The following is a 21,292-nucleotide window of genomic DNA, read 5'->3' on the forward strand; positions in this document are numbered from 1 at the left end:
CTGATCTGACTAAAAATTTGAGGATTTCTTGATTTAATTCATATACATTTCACTAGGAAGGCACATAACATTAAAGTTTATTTAGTTTTTCTGATGAAAATTGACGATAAAATTAACCAAAATAGCCAAATAAAAAAAATAATGTACCAAGATTAAAAGTTGAAAAGTGAGTTGACTCTCATCCAAAAATGATAAAGTTAGTGAGCTAAAAAATATTAGCCATTTTTAATTTTTGTTCAATTACTGATGTGACATCGAAAAATAATGATATGATATTGAGTATGTTGATATAATATTCAAAATTGTTGAATTATTAGATATTATATCACGTCAGTAGTTTGATCAAAATAATCGAAAATAATTAAAAATTAGTGTACTAAAGTTAATTTTAAAAATTTAATGCAAATTAATTGAACAAATTAAGTGAATTTTTTTCCCCAATAAATATAAATATTTTTTTTGGTACTCATAACTCACGTCAATCTATTACTATTATTAAGAATCTTTATAATAGATATAAAAATAATGTCTTGGTCTGTTTTTTAATCTTTCAAATTTGCTCTTATGTGATATAAATATTACAACTTTGTTTTTATTTTTAATTTCAACTAACATTTTTATTTTTATTTTTTTTATTACAACAATTCAAATAGTATTTTAACCCCTCGATAATTTGTCAAATTTTATTTTAATATCTCGATAATCATAAAAAAAAAAACAACTGTACACACACTGCGTGTGCAAAGTAGATAGTCTCAATGGTTGGTGTTGGGAGAATAACTTCCAAAGTAGAGCATGTACAGCTACAAAATTCTAACACGCCTCTGCTATTTAATTCTGGTTTCCATTTATATCTCAGCAAGTGTGTACATTTTACTTTCTCCCAGCTGTGTGGTGGAGCATCTCAACAACAGAAAGAATCAAAGAAATGGCTGAGCCTGCCCGGAATTTGCTGCTGCCCAAAGACGATTACGTCGAAGGCTGTTCGGGATGTGAGGTCGATCGCCTGAAGAAAACACAGCGTGGGTTGCCCGTTAAGCAAGTTCTAACCGTGTGGATTGTCGTGCTTGCCACTGGTAAGTAACGAAATCATGGTATTTTTCAAGGATGTCTTGACCTTCTCTGCATTACTTTGACTCTACAGAAAGATTCATATTTCTATCTGCTCCAACGACCGAAAACATCGATCTCACTAAATTATATATACATGGATTTAAACATAACTTTGACTCTATAAGACTCACCTTTCTTTCTATTCCACACAGGGGCGGAGGCACTAAGGGGGCTGGGTTGGGCTCCAGCCCCCCCTAATTTTTTTTAAAAAAAAATAAATATGTTTTATTTTAAAAAATTTGTTGATTAGCCTCAATCTGTATTTTTTTCTTCTTTAACTTCTCTATTCTTCTCTCTCAAATCATCACAATTTTGATTACTTCAAATTGCCGTAACTTCATAATCGGTCGCCAGTTTTAAAAATCGATTGTAGATTCGGAAAACCCACGGAATACGCTTTTTTCTAATGCCAAATTTTCGAAGTTTCTTTGTCGTCTTGAAATCAGCCGTCGCCCATTGGTCTCCGTTTTCACCGAAAATATGAGAAAATCTTAATGTTAGACTTTCTACTGCACGTTCTTATTGTTCTTCGTTAGATTTCGAATTTTAAAGGTAATTTCAGATTTTAGTATTTCAAAATTTGGGTATTTTGTTTTTTTTAATTCCGATAATTGATATATATTAAATTTTTTATTGTTGTTACTATTTTGATCCGATTGATGATATTGATAATTTTTTAGAATTTATTTGAGCATTATTTCGAATTTCCAGATTTTATATTGAGTATTGTCGATTTTTAGTGTTGATTATTTATTATTTGGATGTTTAGATGCTATAAAAAATATAAATGCGAATTTATGGAATTTTGTAGGAATTTTGGAAAAATTCAGAATTATGTAAATGGGATTTTCGAATTTATATTCAGTAGTGTTTTAGCTCCATGTTTTTGAAGGTATTAAATATTAAATACTCTTGTTCTATGTTTTCATGAAGTCAATGTTTACATATTTTTTATTTTAATTTTTTTAGTTAATTATTTATTTTATTAAATACAGCATGGGACGGAGCCAGCCCCATGTAATTTTAAATCCTGGCTCCGCCCCTGATTTCCACAGACTGAGAAAAATCAATCTTCTAAAGATTTGGCATTAGGCCAACCTTGAACCCAAATCTTCCCTTTTTCATCATCTATCTCGTTTTTTTAAAAAAAAATCATCTATCTCCTTAAACAGAGACGAGTAATCAAAAAAAATAATTTTAAACCATATTTCTAAATGTTAGATAATCATCTATTTTTTAATTTTTTTATTCTCAACTATTATATATATAAAAAAATTAAGTAATTACATAATATATTGTTACTCGAAGTTAATTGATAAATGTTTAAAATAAATTAATGACAAAAACTTGTGTGAGACGGTCTCATGGATCGTATTTTGTGATACGTATCTCTTATTTGGGTTATCAATGAAAAAATATTATTTTTTATTATGAATATCGGTAGGGTTGATCCGTCTCACAGATAAAGATTCGTGAGACCGTCTCACAAAAACCTACTCTAAAATCTAAATTAATAATGTATTAAATAATAACAAAAATTTTTTCAGTGATTTTTTCATTGTGTCTCTTTAGTATTTATTAGAAATAGTAAAATTACAATAAGTTAATAGAAAAGCAACACTTCAAATATATATTTAAAAAGAACAAAAAATTAGCACTAAATTAATCTACCAAAACATAAATTAAAAAATAAAAAGGACTATTTTACAATTTTGTCGGTTTTCAGACTAGTGGGTGGGAAGGTTCGCTCGGAAAATCATAAATTATATATGTGGCAAGACTTGTATTTTGTATTATACAAGGATCCATTTTTTTTTTCTTCCGGAGAATACTAAAATATAATTTATCCTGTTTAGCCTAAAAATAAAATTAATTCTTGATTAGAGCTTCAGTGAAAAGGTGGTTATAGAACATTGCCTGATTTTAAGATATAAAATAACCCATATTGATAAACAATAATCTAGAAAATAAATCACGAAAAGGGTGACAAACTTGTTATTATGGTATATATATATATATATATATATATATATATATATATATATATATATATATATATATATATCCAACTTTTAGATTTTCGAGAAATTGAAATTTAACTCGACACTATGTCGACTCAAAATTAGTTTATAATTTATATAATAAGTTTGGACTCTTAATTATACTAGTAATACGAGTGCGAGTAGTTTGTTTATAGTCCATTAATTATAAAGTTGAATTAAAGATGGTGATCATATTAAATATTTTGAGAATAAATGATGATAAAATAAATATATATAATTATGTCCATGAATACAGTGTTTTAAATTCTTTATCTTTTTTTTACTTTAAGCTAAGACTATTTTTTTCGACAATTTTTATTCGTTATTTTCTCTTCTTCTTGGTGACGTTAGAATCCTTTTCATCATCTTTGATCTCAACGTCGTATGTTTTGTTAGTCATCAACATTTCCACCAATTTTCTTATTTGTTTATATGAATAAGTTAAATCTTATATTTTAGTTTTTGGGCTCGAATAATAATTACGATATGTTTCATATAACTTATTCGTTCTATTCTCTATTTTGCATGCAATTAATTGCTTTGAAATAGTAATATGTTTTCTATACGTGTTCTAAAGTGTATCATGGATTTCTAATATTCATCTATATTAATACTATCTAATTAATTAAGATTCAAGGAAATGCACAAAAATTTATATGGACTCATATAGTCCATAATTTAAAACCGTGAATAACGTCATAAGCATTACAATTTCTCAAAATTTTAAAGTCCTGAACAATAATTTAATATGAATAATATGAGAATGAATACTTTATCATTAATTTTTTTTTCCATGAATTAATTACTAATTTTGGTACATTAATATGTTTGACCAACCCTCATGTCAAAAAATGTTCAACTTATGACTTTAGTTCAAATCGCTATTTTTTTTCCCACCAAATGCCCATGTCAAAAATCTAACGCAACACAACTCAAGGGTAAAATGATAAATTCACAATGAATTTTTTTGGCAACTCGATTCACACTTTTATAGACAAAAGAATAGATTATCTTTCAAATGATCAGATTCAATCATTAGAATTTAACTAGCCTATTTGGATAGATCAAAATTAGTGTTTGTATTACTTTTAATGGTTCAAGTTTAAGTCAGCTGTAGAATATCATCTTTTTGTGAATTTTAGAGTTAAAATGCATTTGTTTTTTGGGTTTAGTTCAATATAACCTAAGGTTATATTGTATTAGAAAATATTTTTATGTAAAGGCAATACCAACACTCTACGCCAAATTTCTTCGTAGATAAATTTGAATATTCTGAAGTAAATCTCAGATTGACCCACTGAATCGTGAATATATACCACATAGTGATATCACGTTATGATAATGTCTACAAGAACCTTTTATTAAAGTTAGAGTAGAGTATGATCCTTTTTTAAATGATCTTGGGGTTCATTAAAACCGTAGTATGACTTCATAAGTAATATATGCTGATGTTCCAAACTAATAGCCCATCCTCACATGAACAGAGTTGATCCTTTATCTAAAGCATATGTGGTGAACTTTCACTAATAGAGCTATGTCAATATTCTTTACATCGATGACAAGAATTTGTTAGATTGCTTCACATGATTAGTACTTTTGCTCACAGGTAAACCAATGGTGCTAACTTCTCCATCTAAAGTTATGATGGTTAAGGGTGTCTAAACGTTAAAATTAGCTGATCTTGATTGAAATTGTATAAACTTGTATTTCCATTTTATTCTCTAATTAAAAAAATGAAAGTAGCATTCATTACTTATCATTTTGTTTTAATTTTCACTGGTTTTCTTTCTTCTTTTTGGTTTTGCATTTTCCAACTGTATGCAATTAACTTATAACATGAATATTTTGTATCACTAGATTTTATATCCAAAATGTCGTTTCCAATTTTCTTTTGTCTCTTATTGCCTTGAATTTACAGCTCTGACAATATCATCACTATTTCCATTCCTATATTTCATGGTGAGTATTTAAATCTCTTGGACTTGCTTTTTATAAAGTATAGTACTACTAGCTTGTTTCCTGTAGTAGTGATTGAGCTGCTTGCTATCTTGGTTGATTTTCTATTGTTTCCCTTGTGTTGAATCAATCTCTCTTCTTTGCACCATAATTTGTTATTTATGTGGATTACCACCAATCTAACACATGTAAATTAATAACAATCTAGCTCCAACAATAAAGTTTTATGTGTTGTTAAAATAGTTATCCCCATGATTCATATATAGAACCTTCGAATGCCGGCTTTGCTTTTCCCTCACACTTCATCCTAGAACTTCTAAACACATGGATCGATTTAGGAGAAATTCTATTATTTTTTTCTATTTCATATTCACAATACCATTGCTGATCCAGCTCTGATGTCAAAACAAATATGCTAAATTTTACTTAACTAATCTAAGTACTAGTTGCATTTGGTTAACTCTTAAAGTCCCAAATACCAACTGGAAGGTAGCTAACCTTTTAATATTTTATGATTTCCCTACATGGAATATTGTCAGAAAAAAGGAACTTCGTACCATAATTCAGTTGCTTGACTTCTAAATTCATGGTTGGGATTGATTAATGTATCAGGGACAATCACCTATGGCCTTGGATAAATTTTTTACTCCATCTCCTGATTAGCCATTTTATCCATCAATGCTAAAAATTTATATACACGTACGCATTTCATGATATTACAATTTCTGAATCTATTCAATGCAATTGTAGTGTTTTAACCAAACGCTTAGACGGAATTTTGCTGGCATTCAGTTGACGCCAACTAGTTTCAGAAATAAGATTGTATGTGGATGAAATTTGGGTCATGCGTTTCAGGAAAAACTAACGTTCAGAATAAGTATGTTGCAGCGTAAATTTAATCAAATATGTTCTATCCTTGCCATTCAGAAAAGAAAAAAACTCACAAAAAGTAGCTTTTTTCATTCAACCGTCGATTTTTTTTCTATTTTTATTTATCATCATAAAGTATGTAAAGATCATTGATTTTTTCTTTGGGAATTGCAAATTGACTTTTTGTTGTTAGGTAAGAGATTTCCACATTGCAAAGAGAGAAGAAGATATTGGCTTTTATGCTGGGTTTATAGGTTGGTTGATTTATGTTTTCTGTTTAATTAATGACAAGTTTTGACTAGCGATTTTGATTATTGTGCTCCCATATGAGTATTCTCATGTAGGGTGCTCATTTATGCTTGGAAGAGCTCTGACATCAGTCTTTTGGGGAACCATTGCCGATAGATATGGTCGGAAGCCTGTAATAATCATAGGCTGTGCCATGGTGTGAGTGAACACATTTGTTTGTCTTTCCTGCTTCTGCATATTTTTCATGTTGGATGTCTAGAATTGATTGGTTACTCATTTACAGTGTAGTTTTCAACACTCTATTTGGACTCAGTGTAAACTTTTGGATGGCCATCACAACGAGGTTTCTGCTCGGGAGTTTGAATGGTATACTTGGACCGATAAAGGTATTCACTATCTTATAATACTTGATGGTCTAGATTCATCATTTTAGTGCCAAAAATTTTCCTTTTAGTTAGTTTTCTGTGGATTTTATGGTTTCGACTTTGACTTTACCCATGATCAATCAGGCTTATGCATGTGAAATTGTTCGTGAAGAACACCAATCTTTAGGACTATCAGCGGTAAGCAGCCATTAATCTTATTCTATTAACACTTATTTATTATATATTGTTTGATCACTGACAAAGTTGGTGTCTCTCTCTAAAGACAGAAAACGGGGCGATGAAATATGTAAGAAATTTTATAACTGGATACACAATTGAGAAATGCATGTAAACTAGAAGTTTGTTTTATAACTTCATGAATTCTCAATATTCATCCCTGAGGTTGAAATGGAAAAGGAAACAGTAATCCATGCTAACATATCCAACTAGTCTCTAGGAAAAACAATAATCTTTCTGTTGGGACATCGTATTTTCGCACCCAAGACACAGCGACAGTTTAAAAATTTTTGTTCTTGGGCGTCGTGTGTTTAGAAACATTCATAAGACGTATAGAATTATATCTTTGCGTTCTCAACGTTGGACTTCAAACCATTCCGGTATTTAGGCGGATATAGCTCTTCTTGTAATTTTCTACGAAGGGCTCTTCTCCTTTGATCGCCATGGTTAACGTACAATATGGTCCCTACCGATCGACTTTGCAACTATTGGTATAACGAGAGTTATAAATAATTCGATAACGATGTGATTTATCTTTGAGTACTAATAGTGGCATGGTATGTGCAAGTAGGAAAACACATTTTCCTAAAGTACATTTCTTGCTTTGGCCAGAGGCTCCTTGCACTATTAACTCATCAGATCACATATGATATCTTCACTCATAGGCGAACGGTGAATCCTCGACTACAATACATTTGCTCCTACGTATTTCGAAACTAGACCCAACCTCGCCACCTGCTGACCCTCAATGGAGTCGGTAAACGGATCAAAGTTTATGCTAGTATGTATAGCCTCTACATTGTCCCGGATCAAAGGACTAATGGTGTACCACCATAACTGCAGACTATTCCACAATGAGAACCACTTGGACAGTTCGAGGGAAGGTTGTTCAATGCATCATCATATGATCACCCATCTGTGTGAATGGACATCTCCATGCCCTTGTCAATGAAATTTGGCGTTTACATCACATATGCTAGTCTCGAGCTCGAGCGATCTTTATCCTCGTTTTAGGCGGCTGAATCGATTATGAACCTGTTTAGAATATACGGTATACTTTCTAATGAGTTTTATGATCTTACGTTGCGACGCAGACCTCATGGTATCTATTGTATATTCAAAGACATTATCTATGCAGCTTGCATAGGTGTACAGATAAAGTATAATGTCATAATCGAATAAAATCATAAAATATTATTAAAATAAATATTATTTTACATTAGAGTCAATAAACCCGAGCCACAAGTTGACTTACCGGACACTTATTCTAACACTTTCTTTGACTATACTTGAAACAATGACTGAATGAGTCGATATACATGCATTATTGATGTGTTTATGTTGGAGCTGACCAAAATGGAAAGTATTTCACTATTTGACTACAGCATAGTAATGCAGGCACAATATAATCAGGGGGATTTAGACCATTTTAATTGTTATTATATTTATTGTCTCCAAATTTCTATTTATATAATAGATTTTAAAACATAAATGAAAAATTACTTCTTTTATATATATATATATATATATATATATATATATATATATATTCATCCTCAAGATGCTTGTGATGTTGCTTGCACCCCCGCCTCTAGGGTGGGTCGTGGATTCACTCTGGAGTACTGCAATCACCTTAACAAGGGTGTCAAATTTCTCATCAGGGATGTAGTATACTTGGGCATTATTTTATGGTAGTTTCTCAGAAATTTGTTTACTTTTTTTTTTTAGGTTAGCACATCATGGGGCATTGGATTGATTATTGGACCTGCTCTGGGAGGCTTCTTCGCTCAGGTACTCAGATAAATATGTTCATTTTCACCCTGTTTTTCGATTTGAAATGGCTGAAGGAAGAGATATGGATTGTCAATTCTTTTAACTCTGGGATCATCTGTCAAATGCTTTTTGTCTGCCTGTTATTCTTTGAACCTTTGTAGACATTTAGTGTATTCCAAAATAAAGAGTTATAGATAGTTCATTTATCGAAGCAAAAAGTTCGCATTCATGAAGTCTGCAATCTACGAACATCAAAGACTAGAAGAACTCCAATTAACCTTATTGCCACTACTTTTCATTTTGGTGAATGGTTGCAATCTTCTACAAGTACATGGAAGAAAGTTTAAATTTATTCAAAGTACCCTGTATCTGTTGAAACTGTGTGTTTAAGGTGAAAGTACCTGTCAAATATATAATTTTCTATAACAATTTTGGAATTGTTTTTTTTGGTTTTGAGTACCTAAATTGGCATGTTCAATTTCAATAATTTGTATTATGTTCTCATTCACAAATATCATTGTTTCATTTATTAGTTATTGCTTATCTGAATCATAATACTTGTGCTCAGCCGGCTGATAAATTTCCTGGAATATTTGCTACAGATTCTTTCTTTGGAAGGTACCTTTTTTCCTACCTTTTAGGAACAACTTATATATAAATTGTGGCGTTTTGATCTCTTGCAAATAACAATTTTGTGCAGATTTCCATACTTCTTACCCTGTCTCATAATTTCAATCTTTGCATTTGTTGTGACCATCGGATGTTTCTGGCTCCCGGTTAGTTTTTTAAACTTATTTTTTTAAGATTTGCAAGCTCTCTGCTTCGTTTAACGTTTCCCAATTTTCGTTCATAAAATGTATATATTAATCACTCGTTAATATAAATATGACACCAAGGGTTGAAATTTTCAAGTGCTTTATAAACTAAAAGATATAAATGAGATACATACTAGTTTTCTTTCATTATGATAACTGATTCAGTGATCTGGTTTTGTATATGATGGACTATTCCAGCCTTGAAAGCTATCAAAAAACTATTTAAATCATAGCAGTAATACGCTAAAATTGACATAAAAAAAGCAGTCCATTCGAATTACATTTGAATCGTGAACACGTATACTTTTAATTGCATTTGAATTGAGTTATCCCCTTCTCTACTATATAAATGCATAAGAGAGGGAGCAATGAAGGAGAAAAAATGGGGAGATTAGATGAGCTTAATCTTTTGGAACTCGATAATGTCAGAATCGAACCAGTTTGAGATTGAGAATCTATTTTTCTGGAGATTGGACATATATCTTTCTATACAATATTTCACAAAAGTAATTGAAGTAGAAGCAACTTAAAAGACAATGTTGTAAAACTATAAAATTGTTGATTGTATGAGCTTAATCTTTCGGGACATGCTAGGAAGTCAGTCACCAAGATCCTTGAGCGAAACCCAAATATAGCTTTAAATTGATCTTGGGTTTTTTTTGCTTGGCATTTGATGTCTAATGTTTGACTAAATGCACATCCAAGAATTATTTTTGGGCTTATATTCATCAGTCTCGGGCTTCACTAATAATGAGGTTAGAGACTTTAAAAGGTAGAGAACATTGAAGTAAGGATTATTTAATTAAATTCATAAATTATATCACCAAAACTACCGGAATGAAAGCAAACAAAAGGCACAATGATATTGGAGTCTGTGGTTCTGTTAGTTTCCTTGTTATTTGAAGCATATTCTTATGATGTAATGAAGGAAAATAATAAGAAGGGACTTGATTATTTCATGAAACAAGTGAGAAACACTATGAAATTTTATCATAAATTATTTCAAGAAAGAAGTTGGGGACTTGAGGTCACCAAAAATACCTGAATGAGAACAGCCAAAAAGGTGCATTAATATTGAAAAGGAGGATTTTGTTACTTGCCATGATATTTATATGTGGCTATTTTATTCTTTCACAATCCAACAATAAAAGGTGAATTATCAGGTCTTTTATGTGTTGTGTTTAGAATATAACCTGACTAAAAAATTTGTGTTTGCGGGTTCATCACAAAATGGTGATTTGGTGTGTCCAATGCATGTTCCGTGGTATCTGGATCTAATTGTAAGAAATGCAGGAAACCTTGCACTCACACAAGTCCGAGCGGCTATCATCTCGAGTTTCGCATGATTCTCTAGAGTCTGCATATAGAGGTTCTGATGAAAAATTGGACGTGCCAGATGGAAGAGAGACGGCATCCAAAAAAAGCCTCATTAAGAACTGGCCACTGATGTCATCAATCATTATTTATTGTGTTTTTTCACTTCATGATATGGCTTACACAGAGGTACGAGTAATATCACAGCCACGTATTCCCTGATTGATTGTATTATCAAGCCACTATTTTTCAGGTGAAACCTGTTTTTGTTCAACTTGTCTGTATGGTATATGTGGAATATTCTCACTTACGTAGTTACCAATTTTGATACCCTTGTCCTACATCTTAAAAATGAAATATTTAAAATGAGTTTATAATGACTTACAATGGACTTTTATAGCAACTTTGGTTAATCATTTTCGTAAAGCGAGGACGAATATGAAGTAGTTGCTATAGGGGCCCATTGTGCAGTCGCGAGCCCGGGCTCGGGGCGTGACACCAAATATGATTTAAGTCCAACTGATTGAAATCTTTATCTATACTCAAAATTATTGCTTAATTGAGAGACACTAGGAAGAAATTTAGAAACATTTTCAAATAATTAGCAAAACGCTCATATCACCTTTTAGATTGACCATGTTCACATAATGCTCATCTTAAACAGATATTCTCATTGTGGGCAGAGAGCTCCAGAAGACTTGGAGGCTTAGGTTACTCAACTGAGGATGTAGGAACAGTTCTTGCCATCTCAGGTTATGTTTCTATCGATGTTTTCTCTCTTCTCTGTTTCCCTTTCTTTCATATTTAGTAATAAATATTGTCAAAAATTTGATAAAAGACATCAGAAATTAAAACATATTGGAATAAATTTAGGAATGATGTTCTTTTGATGATAGAAACCTGTGATGCAAGTCTGCAACATTTATTGAAAATAAAGACTATATAGATACTTTAGCAATTAGATGTGTTGAACTAAGTCTGAACGTGCTAACCCTATGTCATGTAACGGATTGATCAAGTAGATCACTTATATTCACTAGTTTGGTGAAGTTAGAATTTACTACTCGAGAATTTTTTAACATTAAAGTTCTTTACCCTCTCAAATTACTTCACAAAAAGTTCATCACCTTCATTAGATTCCATACATCGAACATGAAATCTCGGAAACAACAAAAGTTTAGGTGTTGCAAGAACATTACAATAACCTGGTTTCATACATTACTACATCCAAATACATATGTTGCTAGCTAATGGCTTCCTCAAATTTCAGGTTTTGGCCTTTTAGTCTTCCAAACTTCTTTATATCCAATATTGGAGAAATTTATAGGTACTATCATGATTTTTCGAGTTGCAGGGGTAAGCATATGGGAATTTTTACAATATTATTCCCATATTGTTTGGAAAATCAAAATTTTCATTGGTTCTCTACTCAACACAGGTTATTTCAATACCTCTATTGACAAGTTATCACTATATAGCCATGCTTTCTGGGATCACACTGTCAATTCTGTTAAATTGCGCATCTCTGTTGAAGAATGTTCTATCAGTAAGTGGGTTTTATAATGTTCGATTAATTTAGTTGCCGTCGTTTAAAAAATAGTGTCACACTACTGCTATTTTATGAGTATGATTTTCAGGAAATGAGCTTGAACAGAAGAGTTATACTTGCCTCTCTTCATGTTTGTTGTAGCTGTAATCGAGCCTTCTTGCAAATATAGTTGCTGCTCCTATCCTATGTATTCTGCATTTTTTTTTCAAAAAGTATATTTAATAATCAATTTTCATTTCTATCAGATATCCATCATTACGGGGTTGTTTGTGTTGCAAAACAGAGCCGTGGTATTTATTCGACCTTTGATCTCTTCAATGTCCTCTGTTTAATGTTTACTTAGTCTTACACATGATTGAGCATTCGTTTAACCTTCTTATATTTCTTTAACAAAATGACGAAAGGTCCAGGACCAAAGAGGAGCAGCAAATGGAATTGCCATGACCTTAATGTCACTTTTTAAAGCAATGGGTCCAGCAGGAGGAGGAATGATGTGAGTTTCTTTAATCGTCACATTTTAATCTTTACAGTTGAAACACATGTTGAATTATGCCAAATTAGAGATCGGACGCCAATTTTTTAAGCTTGATTCTGTTATTAATACTGATGACTTTAGGATCAGATGTTTGTTGATTTACAAAGATTTCTCTAGTTTCAACTTGAATTTAAGTGCAATATGCTTTCGAGAGCTTGTTGATTGCATTTTGACTTTGGCAATCAGCTTTCAACTACTTGACATTCCAAACTTAAGAACCATAGAACCTGGGAAAATTTCTTGCTTTGCGTTGTAACTAATCACCGACAATAGTTAACATTCAGAGAAAGATGGGGTGATTCGTTTTATTTTGTGTCGATACTATATACATGATGATCTTGTTGGTCCCATGTGCGGTAATTTTAGATAATAAATATGAAAATAAATAATAAACTGGACATCGAAATTTATGTGGGAAAGCTCTAAAAATTTTTAGGGTAAAAACTACGGACAAGATGAAAAGAATTCCACTATAATATTTTTATGGTGTACAACCCACTCATTGTGATTCCAAAGAGAACACACATTCTCTTAATACATGAGAACAAAACATCTCACAAATATTATAGAACTAAACACTTAAATGCTATAAGAAGAAAGAAAACTCGAAGAATAGATGATTTCGGAATGAGGGGAGAATAGAGCTTCCTACGCGTATTGTGGAATGCATTTTTCATTAAATAAAACGCGTATCCTTCATTTTTCCAACGATTTCCCCCAACCAATCATCAAATTTCATTAATTGTGTTTGCTAACTTGTTTTGTCGACATTTCTCCCACTTGGAGAATTGATTGAGAATCAAACACATCTCCACGACTCCACACATCTTTTCAATCTCGCCATTTTCTGCTGCTTACGTTTTCACTAGGCAACTTGAGGATCTACACACAAGTTTGTCAATGTTCACTGGTTTGGTCAGAAAATCTGCTATGTTATCCTTTGTATAGATTTTCTGCATATCCACACTTTCTTCTTCTAGTATTTCTCGAACAAAGTGAAATTGGACTTAAATGTGTTTCGTTCCTGAATGAAAAGCTGGATTCCTTGCAATGTGCAAGACACTTTGACTTTCAGAAAACAAAGGAAAATTTTATTGTTTGTGTCCGATATCTTCCAATTACCTTTTAATCCATATTGCCTCCTTGTAAGCTTGAGTAGCTGCCATATATTTTGCTTCCGTTGTAGATAACGGCACAACTGTTTGCAGTTTTGAAACCCAGGTTACTGCTCCCCTGCAAGTGTAAACACATAACCAGTAGTAGATGTCCTCTTATCAGGATCACCTGTATAATTTGAATCGACATAGCCCCTGAGTGTAAAATCCGATCCTACATAACATAATGCAGCATTTGAGGTACCCTTAATATATCTAAGGATCCTTTTGACAGTGCTCTAATACTCTCGTCTAGGATTCGCCATATACCGACTAACTCCTCCCAGTGCTTGAGTAGTGTTCGGTCTTGTACAGATCATAGCGAACATCAAACTTCCCACTGTTGATGCATACGGTACTCGAGATATCTACATCCTCTCCACTTCACTGCTAGGATTTATCTCGGAGAATAACTCGAAGTTAATAGGAAGAGGGTCGATATTGGCTTGCTATCTTACATGTTGAAGCGTTGCAAGACTTTCTTCAAATAATTTTTCTGGGAAAGCCAAATCTTTCTGTTACTTCTATCTCGGTGAGCTTGCAGTCCTAGAATATTGTTTGTTGGTCCCAAGTCTTTCAAATCAAATTCCCTAGCCAACTGTACCTTCAATCCTTGGACCTGATCTTTGTTGGGACCTGCTACTAACATGTCGTCCACATACAACAACAAAATGATATAATTATCACCAGACCTCTTAAAATATGTACAAGGGTCTGCACTCAGTCTGTTGTATCCAAAGCTAATGATGTAGGAATAAAATCTCTTGTCCAACACCTCGGCGCCTGTTTGAGACCGTACAGAGATTTGTTCAATTTGCAAACAAAGTTCTCTTTGCCTTTTTCTGAAAAACCTTCTGGCTGGAGCATATAGATTTCTTCTTCAACATCTCCATGAAGAGATGCTATTTGCACATCTAACAGTTCTAGATGTAGGTCAAACACCGCACATAATTCCAGAACTACTATGACTGTTGTAAGCCGAACCACAGGAGAAAATATCTCATTGAAGTCAATGCTTTCTTTCTGAGCATATCTTTTTACCACCAATCTAGCTCGATACCGTTCCAATTGGTTATTGTCATCACGTTTGACCTTATATTCCCATCAGTTTCCAATGGCTTTCCTCCCTCGTGGTAGTATAACAAGATCCCAAGTTTTATTTCTGTCTTATGCCTCCAACTCTTCTTGCATTGCTATCATACACAACGATACATCCGAGTTTTGAGTATCCTCTTGGAAACTCGATGGCTCACCATCATTTGATAATATACAATATGCAATGTTGTTTTCAGTGACATAATCTGAAGCTAACTTGATGGTCTTCTGTCTCGAGTTGATTGCCTCATATTGGAAACCTCAGACTTTACATGATCTTGTTCTTCGTGCTCTGATACCGTTTCACAAGAAATTTGACGTTCGTTCATCTTATTTTCCACCTGAAATATTATAGTTTCTGAATTCAGTGTGCTTTTTTCTCCATTTACTTTATCTTTCTCGAAGATAACATCCCTGTTGATGAAATCTTGTGAACAGTAGGATCCCACAGGCGAAATATCTTTACTCCATCATCACAACTCAAGAAGATACATTTTCTGGATTTTGAATCCAACTTTGATCTTTCTTTCTTATTGTACAGAATGTACACATGACTTCCAAATGTATGCAAATGACAATAATCTGGCCGGCTTCTCGGTCCACATCTCCATCAGAGTCTTCAGATCAATCACCACTGAAGGAGAACGATTGATAATATAACAAGCGGTTTTGACTGCTTCCACCCAAAATGATTTGTCTAGACCCCCAGTCCTCAATATAGCTCTTGTTCTGTCGAACAAGGTTTCGTTCATCTGCTCTGCCACTCCATTCTGTTGAGATGTGTAAGTCGTCGTAAACTGTCTTTTGATGCTCTCATGTTGACAATATGCATCAAATTCGTCACTGGTATATTCTCCTCTATTGTCAGTCCTCAAACACTTGATTTTCTTTTCAGAATCAAGTTCAACCCGCGCTTTAAAATCTTTCGAGACTTCGAAAACATCTGATTTCTTCTTGATTGGATACATCTAACATCTCCTAGAGAAATCATCAATGAACGAGACAAAGTATCTCGCTCCTCCTAGGGATACAACTGGTGCTTGTCAAACATCCGAATGAATCAGTTCCAGTATGCTTTTGCTCCTAGCAATAGAAGTGTCAAACATCAATCTGTGTTGTTTACTGGTAACACAATGCTCACAAAAGGATAGTGACACTTTTACAAGTCCCGACAACAGCTTCCATTCTGAGAGAATTTTCAATCCTCGTTCTGAAATATGCCCGAGCTTTTTATGCCATAACACTGTTAATTCTTCTCCTCAACCAATTGATGCAACAGCTAGTTCTGGCTCTTTGTGTGTTTCTCCCAAAAGTACAAACATATTTGCAGCAATTTTTTCCGCCTTCATAACCACAAGCGCACCTTTCACAATTTTCATGATCCCGTTCTTGATACTGGTTTTGCACCCGATATCATCCAATTGACCCAAAGACAAAATTTTCTTCGTCAGTCCCTTCACATGTCGTACCTCATGTATGGTGCGAATGGTGCCATCAAACATTTTTATTTTGATAGTACCAATCCTAACGATTTCCAAGGCATGATCATTTCCCATGAATACAGATCCTCCTGAAATTGGTTCATAATGATCGAATCATTCTCTCTGAGACGTCATGTGCCACTTCGCTCATGAATCCATAATCCACGTGTCACAAAATTTATGTATGTCTTCTGCAACAGTTGCTGCTTCGCTGAATAATATTTTCACCACTGCCTGAAGTACCGACCACATTTCCTTGAGAACCTCTTTCGATACCCGTAGACTCTTTTTTGAAGTGCCATTTACCGCCACATTTAAAGCAGTAAATATTTTTCTTCTTACTTCTCGACTTTAATCTACCTCGTCTTTGGCTCCTACTGGAGTCACGGTTCATAAATCTTCCTCTTATCATCAACAAAGCCTCTGTCTGCTTCGAAGTTACAAACATATCTTCATTATTCTTGTGCCGGCTTTCTTCACCGAGAACCGTAGTTAAGACATCATCGAATTTTAGAAAGCCCATAAGAATATTGTTGGTTATATTGATGATAAGTTGATCATATGAATATGATAGACTTTGAAATAAAGGCTCCACACGTTTATTTTCCACTATTTTATGCTCCATGGAAGTGAGTTGGGAAATAGAGTTTTTAGTGTGTTGATATCGTCGATCATCGATGAGAATTCCGCCATCCGAAGAGTATAAAGCCTTCTTTTTAGGAAAATCATGTTGTGTAGTTGCTTGACCTCGTACATCTTTGTTAGAGTATCCCAAATAACTTTTGCTATTTTTATCTCAGAGATACTTTACGATACTTCGTCTGCTATAGCCAAGTGTAAATTGGCAACAACATTGTCATCCATCTCATTCCACTTTCCATCGTACGTAATTTCCACCGGTCTATCTCCAACAGCAGCCAAGCAATTCTCTTTTCTTAAAACTGCTTGTATCTTTATTTTTCACAGCATAAAATTGCTTCCATTGAACTTTGTTATCTCGTACCTGCCCATCATTATGTCTACGACAATTTAGTAGACCGGACAAAACAATCCCGCCTTAAAAAAATCTTAAAAAACTTTTCTGATTTGGAAGATCAGTCTATGATGGAACCTCAGAGCATACTCAGAATTTTAAGAAATTTTAAACCAAGGCTCTGATACCACTTGTTGGTCCCACATGCGGTAATTCGATATAATAAATATGAAATAAAGAATAAATTAGATATCAAGATTTACGTGAGAAACCCCTAAAAAGTATTAGGGTAAAAACCACGGATAGGATGAAAAGAATTCTACTATAATATTTTTATGGTGTACAACCCACTCACTCTGTATCCAAAGAAAATGCACACTCTCTTAATACATGAGAACAAAACATCTTATAAATATCATAGAACTTAACACTCAAATGTTATAAAATGAGAGAAAACTCAAAGAATGAATGATTTCAGAATGAGCGGAGGGAAGCTAAATAGAGCTCCATATGCGTATTGTGGAACACTTTTTTGCGTTCCCTTCATTTTTCCAACGGTTTCCCCCAGCCCATCATCAACTTTCATTAATTGTGTTTGCCAACTTTTTATGTCGACAGATCATACACGTGAATAGACAAAAATCTCAAACTGATAGAAAGAGTGAATTCATGAGGGATTCAACCTTCTTCCATAGCGACAAGGTAGCCAAAAACAAATTGCCAGATTGTGCCATCATTATTATGTAAGAACATCTCTTATAGTTATTGGATACGTGAATAGACATGCGAACTTTCTTCTTTTTATTCATTAGAGACTGCATCGAAGCCGTAAAAACAATATTAGAATTTTATGTTGCGACAAGAAAGTTATATTCAACCATCGAATTAGTAGAAGATTGTGAAGAGATGATAGGATCGTGTGTTGGGAACCATGAGGTGCTTCAAACATAATATTCTCAATGAGCTGTAATAGCTCGTGTACTAAGAATGTAAACACCGATGAATTAGATCGAGTTTGGTTTTAAACCAAGCGAAAAATACTCGAAATAATCATTCGTTAAGAAAGCTAATCAGTTTAAAACTTTTAACTTGTGTAAACTGATATAAGGGGGGTCAGTTCTTGCATATATCAGTTCAGTTATGGTGAGAACTGAACTGATAAGTGCTCGAACTGATCAAATTAGTTTTAAAACAATAGTTAAATAGTTAATAACACAAGATATGTTTATGGATGTTCGGAGACTTCAACTGCTCCTATGTCATCCCTTCTACCACCTCGGGTAGATTCCACTAGTAGAATTTGATTTATACAACACTTTGTACAAACCCACGAAACTTAAAACTTACCCTACTGCCTAACTGAACTCCTAGCCTAGACTGAAGGCAACACCTTGCAGCCAACACTTGTTTAACGTCTATGTGTCAAAGACTACATACACAAGTTTAACGTCTTTGTGCATGACTCACACACTCAATTCTCTGTATATGTGAGTGATTGTGTGTGTGCATGTGTGAAAACTAAAATATGAATACAACACAAAGTATTCTCACACACTAAGAATTTTGCTTCTATACTAAGCAGTTGGCATGTCCTTTTTCTCTTCTATCTTCACACACTTGTGAATTTTCCACACTTATGTATTGATGATCTTGGTTTGACATTTATAGAGGCAATGAGACCGTACACCAAGACTCGTATAATATGAACGTTGCAGTTTGAATCCGTTCCTCGATATTTGTCTTGTACTTTCCGACAGCCATTCTAGAACGTTTTGGCTTTAAGCACTGCTGCAACGTCTATATTGCCCTTTGACTGGACAAAAGTTTTTCCTCAATGCGCACAGCTGGATTCCATTGAATAAGCTTGTCGTGTTCTGCAAACTGATTGATTCCTAACCGATGTTCTGAACTGGTTCGGTGAAATCAGTTGGCTCGTGTCTGAACCGATTTCGCTTCTTCAGTTGAACTGTTTAGCTGGACACTTCATCAGTTGAGCTCTTCATCAGCGGGCCGGGCTTCTGAAGCTCTTCTGTTGAACTACCTATCAGCTGGACAATCAGTTGAACTGGTGTTTTGATATTTCAGTTGAACTGACTGGTTCAGTTTGGGCGATCATTTGGCGCTTTCAGTTTGCGTCTCGATAGATTTATTTTTGGCTCGATAATTGATCAGTTCGAATCCTGATTAGTTCCAGTTTCTACGCACTTACGTAAAATTATTAGAAACAAAATAACAAGTTTTGTGAACATCAAAATCAAGATTGCGAACAAGAAATGTTCCAATAAGAGTGTACATGACATAACTAAGGATTTATATGGTCGGTTAGCATCCTTGGATAAATGCCCGAAGGGTTGTTTTCTTTAGGAACTAAACTCTATTATTGCATGTTGAACGGATGTATTATTTTGGCGCAATACAATTACACCAAAGTTTGGCATTTACTTTTTCCTCTCAATAGTGCTTTTTGTATGAATTTCTGCAGATTCTCTTGGGCACAAAAGCGCCTCCATGCTGACTTTCTTCCAGGTATGCAGATAATATTAACTCTGGGTGGTTTCTTTTGATTCTTTCCTTCTTGTTTCTTATAACCACAAGTTATTATTTGTCCTGGTGTACTTTTAGATCAATATGTGTACTTGACTCAGCATTATCTTATGCATGCTCATCACGTATATGCTGTAATCTATTTAACGCGAACGTTATCAAATGCAGGTGACCTTATGGTATTCTTCATCCTTAACGTAATCGAGGCGATTGGAGTTTTGATGACATTCAAGCCATTTTTAGCAGTGAAATGAATGATTCACTGAATAAAAATAGGATATACTTCAACTGAGTTTCAACCGTCAGGAAAAAGAGTGGCGCATTTATACAAACGAGTAAGAAATACGTGCTTCGCTTATGGGAACTTTGTTTGTGATCAATTAAGTATCATATTGAATTAAAGATACTGTTTATGCTGAAAATTTTAGAACACATACATGTTGTGGTATCCGATTGAATTAAAGATGATATTCATTTTGAATATTTTGAAATATGTATATTGAAACAAATATAGCTAATTATGTCATTGAATACATATTTCAATTTTTTTTTTATTTTTTTTACTTCTATAAATTATTAAAAATTTATGTCTTTCTTGTTATTTGTTAGGTATTTCAATCTCATTTGTCAGGAAATCTTTAGTATTAATCTCAATGTTAAATAGATAATGGCATAATGGACAACTCCAAAGAAATTCATAAAACATGTTTTCGATTAGAAATCAGTCTTCATATCAGGGAATTTTTAGTGTTAATTTCCATGTCAATTTTTTTTATTTTAACACATTGACATTAAAATATTTAAAAAAACATATTAATTTATCACGTGTTTTGCGCATGCACTTCTTTTCCAATAAATTTCAACTAACTCTAATGTGAATCCAATTATAAAATTTAATTTATTTGGTAATCATTGAAGTATTATTGAAGATAAGTTAGCTTAACAGAAAAAAATATAGTATTCTAAAATTTAAATTAAGTACTTATGAATAATTATATATTATTAATTAATTACTATTTGACTCCAAAAAATTGTTTTTTATAAAGCAATTACATATTCTTAATATCGAATTTGATCTAATTAATGTCCATTATTGCTATTTTTCGTGTACTAAATCTTGTCTGATTTGTGAAAACAAGTCTATTATCTAGTTAGTCTAGTAGCATCTTTATGCTTACTATGTTGTGCTTGTAAGATAAAATTAGCAGTTTGGTATGTTTTGAATTT

The 21,292-nt window shown here is 33.2% G+C and overlaps 1 protein-coding gene across 1 annotated transcript; it reads left to right on the forward strand.

Moving 5' to 3' along the window:
* Positions 1-820: 820 nt before the first annotated feature.
* On the forward strand, positions 821-20,528 carry LOC140808645 (protein ZINC INDUCED FACILITATOR-LIKE 1-like). Its single transcript, XM_073165781.1, has 17 exons — positions 821-1,076; positions 5,074-5,114; positions 6,175-6,235; positions 6,326-6,428; positions 6,514-6,616; positions 6,740-6,793; positions 8,561-8,623; positions 9,174-9,223; positions 9,306-9,381; positions 10,714-10,923; positions 11,399-11,486; positions 12,005-12,090; positions 12,173-12,280; positions 12,529-12,573; positions 12,688-12,776; positions 20,004-20,047; positions 20,234-20,528. The coding sequence occupies exons 1-17, from the start codon at positions 929-931 to the stop codon at positions 20,317-20,319; spliced, it is 1,455 nt and encodes a 484-aa protein (XP_073021882.1). The 5' UTR covers positions 821-928; the 3' UTR covers positions 20,320-20,528.
* The last annotated feature ends 764 nt before the right edge of the window (positions 20,529-21,292 follow it).

Source organism: Primulina eburnea, chromosome 13 (assembly GCF_022965805.1).
Source record: "Primulina eburnea isolate SZY01 chromosome 13, ASM2296580v1, whole genome shotgun sequence".
Lineage (NCBI taxonomy): Eukaryota > Viridiplantae > Streptophyta > Magnoliopsida > Lamiales > Gesneriaceae > Primulina > Primulina eburnea.

Coding starts and splice junctions, on each gene's coding strand:
- LOC140808645 (XM_073165781.1), top strand. CDS start 929: ATGGCTGAGCCTGCCCGGAATTTGCTGCTGCCCAAAGACGATTACGTC. Junction 10,924..11,398: donor ATGATATGGCTTACACAGAG/GTACGAGTAATA, acceptor CATCTTAAACAG/ATATTCTCATTGTGGGCAGA. Junction 11,487..12,004: donor AACAGTTCTTGCCATCTCAG/GTTATGTTTCTA, acceptor CTCAAATTTCAG/GTTTTGGCCTTTTAGTCTTC.